Source organism: Buceros rhinoceros, unplaced genomic scaffold (assembly GCF_000710305.1).
Source record: "Buceros rhinoceros silvestris isolate BGI_N320 unplaced genomic scaffold, ASM71030v1 scaffold29349, whole genome shotgun sequence".
NCBI classification, from domain to species: domain Eukaryota; kingdom Metazoa; phylum Chordata; class Aves; order Bucerotiformes; family Bucerotidae; genus Buceros; species Buceros rhinoceros.
In genome coordinates, this window is record NW_010430209.1 from 29,529 (window position 1) to 36,795 (window position 7,267).

The 7,267-nt window shown below is 46.3% G+C and overlaps 1 protein-coding gene across 1 annotated transcript in view; it reads right to left on the reverse strand.

Moving 5' to 3' along the window:
• The window catches only part of CRLF3 (cytokine receptor-like factor 3), a 10,501-nt gene extending 3,249 nt beyond the window's left edge, over window positions 1-7,252 (reverse strand). Inside the window, exons 1-6 of the mRNA XM_010142962.1 lie at window positions 7,238-7,252; window positions 6,407-6,619; window positions 4,843-5,050; window positions 2,958-3,045; window positions 2,316-2,493; window positions 640-862 (exon numbers count right to left, since the gene is read on the reverse strand). Coding sequence (XP_010141264.1) covers window positions 640-862; window positions 2,316-2,493; window positions 2,958-3,045; window positions 4,843-5,050; window positions 6,407-6,619; window positions 7,238-7,252 — 925 coding nt within the window. The remainder of the gene's footprint in view (window positions 1-639; window positions 863-2,315; window positions 2,494-2,957; window positions 3,046-4,842; window positions 5,051-6,406; window positions 6,620-7,237) is intronic.
• Between the last annotated feature and the right edge of the window lie 15 nt (window positions 7,253-7,267).

Consider the following 7,267-nt stretch of genomic DNA (forward strand, 5'->3'; position numbering starts at 1 on the left):
GAAGCTCAACTCAACCAGCTACTGTCTGTGCAAAATCAAGTCAGATGCAATGCCCACTCACTTTACCTCAAACAAATTTTATGTTAAAAACAGGGGCTGGTTTTGCCACCTGCTTATGGAGAAGTTTCTTTTTCAAATAATTTGTAATTACAAGAAGTATTTCCCAGTTCACAGAGTTCACCAGAAGTTCACTCTTTGCTGCGATCCCTGTGAAGTCAGATTGTAGGCAAAAGAAAACCTTCATTACCCGCTGCCCTTAGAAATTTGCAAGTGAAAGAAAACTTAAGTTTTTCTTTCTCCAAGATAAGAGCTTGTTAGGAGTCTGTAGGTCATAAAAATGTTTAGGTAGGGTGATGGAGAAGGAAAATAATGCTTCACTGCTGGCTCATTGCTGCCTTCCAAGGCTAAGCAGTGAGCTGCCAGCCAGAAAGGCTCATGATTTGTCATTCTTACTAGGAAGCAAAGGAATAATTGTAGGATGAAAGGTAGTTCACCATACATTACACACATACATCATAGCTAAGGACACCCCATCACCATACAAAAAGCAGCGCCGTAAGTCACTCAGCTGCAGACCTTCAGGAGTGCTGCACTGGTGACACGGGCTTAAGATGAAGATGAATGGCAGTGAAACAGTACCATGGGGAACCAGCGTGGTGCGGCCGATCTGAGGAACGCTCCACGGACTCCACTCTTGCCGTCCATCTCCTCGGGCACAGACTCTGAACTGGTAATCAACATTAGGATCAATGTGCAGCACGGTGAACTCTGTCTCCGAGCCGACATACACATCTTCAAAGTGACTGGCAGTACTCTTACGATACTGCAGTCGGTAATCTTGGGGTATGAAGTCGTCATCCACCTAGAGAGATGTTTATTACATTAATAAATGACCCCCTCTGATTTCTCCTTCCACCTCTGAAGCAGCATTCAGTAGGGTAGTACTGCAGGCTGCCAAAGGAGAGTCAGAGTCACAAGGCACTTACAGAAAACAAAATCAGCATCTGAAACGTCTGATACAAAAAGAAGTATAAGAATGATTCAATTGCAGTTTAAAAGTATCTACAGGAGAAGAAATTTTTAACAGAAGGTTTTTCAATCTAGCAGAGATGTAACAAGATCCTTCAGCCAAAAGCTGAAGACAAATTTGCAGAAGAAATTCAGCACCAATTTTTAGCAGCAAGGGAAACTCACTTTTATCCTTCATAAACTGTTCCAGGGGATGATTTCCAATCTTTGGTGTCTCTAAGTCAAAAGACATCTCCCACCCCCTCTCAAAAGCTCCACTATCCCCATCCCTGACCAAATTCAGGGAACTCCTCTGCGGCACAGACAATCAGGCCACGTATGACAGTTGTTTTATAATCTAAGTCCACATCCTTTACAAGGTACGGGGCACTGACCAACGGCTGGCTGCTGCTAGAACGACAGAAGCTTGTTTAATGCTGCTGAGAAGCGTAGAGCTCTTCAACAACAACTAAACCACATCAGAGCTCTGCAGTTATTTACTCAAAAACAGTTTCTGTGCATTGAAGAGAAAAAGCTACTGGATGAGCTAGTGCCAATACGAAAATATTTTCTCTTTCCATCCACTGCATCTTCCTAAGAAAACAAACACGGTTAGCTGTAAAAGCATAACAGAAGAGGTTCAGCCTCATCCTGGGTCTGCTAAAGCCTCTTCAAAGGGAACAAACGCAGCAGCCCAGCACTGAAGTCTAGTCTTACTGAGAGCGTTTGCCAGTTGTTGCCACACAGATGAACCACTTGCTTCCACAGCACAAAGAGCTACATGTGAATCACCTCTGCCAGAAACACCCACACCAGGATTTCTTGGTCCTGTCTGTACAACTGCATCACAGACCGATTACTCTCTCCCATTTGTTTAGTGGGAAGAGCATGCGAGGGCGGCGGTTCCTGCCTGCCCAGTAGCTGGCACTTGCTGAAGCATGGGAACAGGGGTATCAGCGTTTTCAGCTGCCCCTCCTGACTTTCCCACACACAGGGAATGACCTTGTGAGGCAGAGGTGCATTAGTCTGTCGGCCCTTTCGACCTGCAGATGGGAGCAGATAGAGTCCAACAGCTAGAGTCTAACACAGAAGCGCCACTGCCAGGCAGACACAAACCCCAATACCACTAGATTACCTTGCCTTTAAATGAGGCCATTACCATAAAAATCTCTTCTAAAGTTTCTACCTGCACACTGGTGTGGACCGGACTGCTTGAAGGCGGTAGAGAATCCAGAAAAAGTGGCTTTTTCAGTTTCATTCAACAAAACTGAAGTCTGAATGATTTCCAGCCAAGATATTTTACCTACCTTACACCATCGGACTAAAATACCTCCAGGCTTTTCAACGAACTCCTCTAGCTGTACAGGTGGACAAGATGCCACAGTTCCGTGTCTGAATATTTGATTTTTCAATATAGTAAGAAGACAGTCATCCAGCTGGGCAGATAAACAAGGCACGTCAACCAAGGAGGGCACTTCTGGTAAGCTGAGAAAGGAAAGTTTGCTGTAATGAAAGGGGCCAGCTTCTACAAATTCAGGTTTTGTCCATACCCTTGAATCTGTGCAGATTTGCAAAGAGAGAACAGCTGCAGAAATTGGCATGTGCATTTCAAACTTAAAAGCCTCAGAAAACATTGTGTCTCAGCCCTAAGCAGGCTGTCTGTTTCTCAGTAAATACTCTGAAATACAGGCTGTTCCACAAGGAGTGGGTTCATCATTCACAAATAAACAGCCTATATTTCTACAGAACATATGGAGGCTGAAAACTACTCCATTCTGTGACTGCCAGCCCCAGTGAAAGTCGATGAAACAAACACAACAGTAACACCTCAGCTGAATCTTTTAAGGCAATGGAGTGGAAGGCTTTTGTTTGAGAGGGGAAAAGATCCTCTGCTAAAGAGGGGTGCATGTGCCGCTGCCTCCAATCACCTCAGGGTGTCAGTTCCTTACCTATCTAGCTGAATATGTAAAGCTTTTTTTGTAAAGCTGCACAGTTTCTCGTTCTGCTGTCCCACATCTCCATGGACTGCACTCTCCCCTGGAATCAAATGGTAAAAATAGTCCTAATGAGAAAACGTCCAAGAAAGGCATTCTTTGCTTCAAAGAATAACCAGTTCTGACACGAACAACCAATTAAACACCAAGCGTTCTCAGCACTTCTGCTAGACTCTTAACTAGAAAGAACAATTACAGTTAACCATACAAAGCCTATCTAGCAGCTTCTGAAGCGGCAGACACTCCCACAACAGATGTCATGATTTGCCTCAGGTCTCATACAGCAGCAGAACTGGGGTCAAATGCCAGAGATCAGGATTATTAATCTCTTTCTCCACCTGCTTTAAAGTAAGAAAAGCAAAACACCTTCACTGCACAGAAAATAAAAAAGCAGGAGCTGAAAGCAAAAAATCATTTCAATCCTTGTTCTGTTTGCTCCATCTGGATGGTAACTATCATCACAACGAAGCATCAAAGTGTGGAGATAAACAGAAATCTTCTCAGGAGCTTTCCATATAAAGTATTGTCCCATACTTCAGCTTACGGAGACGTATGCTCCGTTCTCCTCTCTGATGACTTTATGGTTATGTACCGCACAAGCAAGTTCTCTTCCAAATGGAGGATTACAAACGTTACAAATCTCTAAAGAAAAGCATACGTCATAATTGGCAGCCAGAGATGTAATAGCCACGGAGGCTTAACTCCTTTCTGGCTCATCTGTTCATTTTGACAACACGACTTAGCTACTGCTACAGGGGAACGGTGACCCGGGGGGTAGGAAGTGCTCAGCTACGCAGGTTCTCAGGAGATCTGACAGAAACTTGTAGAAAACACAGGCAACCTTTGCCACCATCCTGTAAGTCAGTCGCCTGAACCGTAGAATAAAATAGATTAAAACGTAGAATAAAACCAAGGTGACGACCAGCTGTCCCAGAGGTTGTGGTGACAGAAAGTAAAACCGACCAACTAATTCCTAAATGCTGTGACTGCTCCTGCGAGCAGGAGGCACCGAGCTGCCGAGCCAGCAGGCCCCTCCAGCACAGAGCTCAGGTCCTCCTGCAAGCTGGCAGCTTTCCTACCCGGGGAGGAGGGGACTGCTCACTGCACTGCAGTTCAAGAACTGAGATCGTGTTGAAAGAAAGTTAAAGTTGAGACATGAGAACAATGCAAGGAAACTGCCAACATACTCATGGCTCAGACATGCTCCCAGTAGGTTCTCCTGTGTGGGGAAAACAGTCAGCAGTGACATTCCTTTCTAGCTAGGTATTTAGCATCAGTGGGGCACAAACCGGCCCCTACAGCAATGTTCCACATGTCCATTTTTGTCTGCCTCATCCTCAGACTTTTGGAGAAATTGTCCCCATACAGTGGCCATTTCACTGGTCATGTTCCCCATCAACGCTGAACATAACCACTTAGCAGGGTTCACTTCAGCTGCTCTTCCACTAAGACACAAATAACATCCTCTGACGAACACAGACATTCTGTCATCACGGTACCCGAGGTGTTTTTTATTTCAGAGTAGCCTGACATATCCTCTCCTAGCATGGGGGGGTGCAGGACACCTCTGCAGTGAGACACTTCCGAAGTAGGTACCTCCTGCCCTTATGGAGAGGCTGCACTGGTAGACGTACATCGAGGACTGGAGAGAAATATTTAAATACGGATTTGCAGGAGAAGATACTGATCAGCTCTTCACTACATCTATCCAACTTCAACTTCTTCTTAACATTTGGTTTGAGATCAGTCCAAAATGAACCAAATATTCTGATCGTAACAGTCCTGAAGAAAAGACACACCAGAAGGTAGAGCCAAGACGTAGTGTCTTGTCCTGCCTTACCTTCCCGGAGCAGATCATTGGCTGTACTGACTCCGTGCTCTATCAGCTTCTGGCATTCATCCAAGGGTTTGATGCTCTCTTGTTCTATAGCATCCACTTCTTGCAGCAGTGACATCAGCCGCTCATCCAACAGCTTCTTCAGGGTCCCTTTTAAATCATTAAAATGTTGCTCAAGTACATCTCTGGTCAATGTTGCACTTTCTCTGATCTATATTCAGGTAACAGGAAAGAAGGATTCAGCATACAGGCGAAGGCCATCCACGTCTTTTATTGTTCTGAACCACCTCGTCTGCTGGTAAAAAGCTGCATGAGAAGTCAGCTTTCAAAAAAGGACCACTGGCAGGGGACCAGCTAGTGAGGTCATTTTTAGTACACGTACAGCAGGGAAGGAGGCAAAGAAAATAGCCTGGCCAAGGGGAAAAGCACGTTAACTAAGCAAAACACAAACCGGGTTACGTGTACTTCAGTCAGCGAGCTTTTCTTGTTAGGAAAGTCTCAATGCTCTGTAGGTCTTCCCCTCGCCGACCCTCAGAACTGCTGTAATCTTGTACAAAACCCACTGTGCTATCATACACAGGTAATCCTCATCCTCACTGGAAATGAAAATACATCAAGCTTTTAGAAGACTATCTAGAAGCACTTTTCCAGGCCCTATCACTCCACTGGATTTTAAAAATCCTTGTGAAGCTGCTTTCTGTAATGTTTTGGTTCTTTTTCAGATAGCCACCCTTGGTTTGTCTGTGCTCCAGGGTCACAGGACAGCGTGAACAGCAAGTCTGGTTTGATTCGGAAGAACTAGACCACAGAAGGTTCTACAAGTGCTTATTAAAACATTTGCAAACTTGCAGAATCTGACTTTTAGGGAAGAAAATGCATTTGAACACCCCTGAGCTAAAGACGCACAAATCAGAAGCAAAGATCTCCCCGTGAACAACTTTCCTAAGTCACACGCACAAGGAAATGCTGCAGCAGGCACACAGCCTTACACTAATTTCTAGATCTTTAGAAGTACAGACAACCACCGCAGGAAGTTCTCTGGTTAGGTGAAAAAATTTCCTCTTCAAGTAATATTCATGAAGCAGTGCAGCTGCCACACAGCTCGGTTTCCCTTCTCTTGTTATTTCAACGCTTGAGAAAAAAAGGAAGTATTTAGCTCTGCGAAGGGGTGGGGCGGAGGAGGACCCAACCGTCCCTTCTCTAAGCCCGTTACCTTTATTACGTGCAGACACGAATTCAACAAGTCAGCCCCCGAACTGCAGATGCTACGAGCTACGCTGAAGAGGAAACCTGGGTCCCTGAACACACATGAAGTTTGCTGAAAATCGTGTCCCATTGGTCCACCAGAAAAGGATGCAAAAAAAGTGATCTGAAGCGCTTTTCCCATCCCATTGGCCCACCAGGCCCCAAATAATACCCAGTGATCTGCTATCTGAAGCCCCATCTACGGCATTCAGCCCTTCTGGACACAGGGGGTTCCTGGATGTGTGCGGCATGGCTGATTCTTTGTGGACAAAATAGCGTGCGGTCCTGAAGATGGAAAGAGGAAACAGAAACATGCACACACGCCAAGAAACTCCACCAGAGAGGAGAAGGCAAGGCAGGTAGGTAACGACGCCGTCACAGCCTCCGCGGAAAGGCAGGCTGGCTCCCTCTCGGTGCGTTTTGAGTTATCCGAGACAAGGTTTGGATCAAAGATGGTCATGAATGATTCGTTCCTTAGGTAGCTTGCGGTTTTGAAGATGACTAAGTTACTGTATAGTGATCGCCCACATTCACTCTGGAGCAGGACACCAAGCCAGCAGATGGAATCTGCTTCGGAAAAATCAGCAGAAACGTTTCACCACAGAAACATTTTCTGAGACTGGTTTTGTTGGGGTTTTTTATTATTTATTTACTCTTGCAGAGTTGGCTGTAAGACAGCAAGGCATTGGCTCTAGTCTGCAAGAACTGCAACGCTCACGGTTTGTCTCAGCAGAGCAGCCAGTCCCTCACCGGCTCCTCGCTGTCTCCCTGCCCACACCGCGTATCTCATCTCGCATCTTCAGCGCAGACTGGCTGAGTTAGTCCCAGGGAACGCTCTCCTGTGCCCCGGTGCACAGCTGCAGAAAAACCAGCTAACCTGGAACGCTGGCAGCACTTATGTGTGACCCACAGAGTACGTGACCCGCGGAGTGCGGTGCATGGGGACAGCGGAGCTCAGGCCGGCATCCAAAGTAGAGCCTAACTCGCCTAGGCAGGGATCTCCTAGACGTGAGCGAAGGACGCAGCCGTGACACTGCCTGTAACATCAGCCCCACCATCCCGACTGCTTCAGAAAACACAGGTCCTTTAGGTATCTTTATTCTTGCCCTGGACACCTCCCTGTCATCCCGGAGAACCAGGCTTCGCCCCGCACCTTCTCCTTCCCCATCCCGACCCGAGCCAC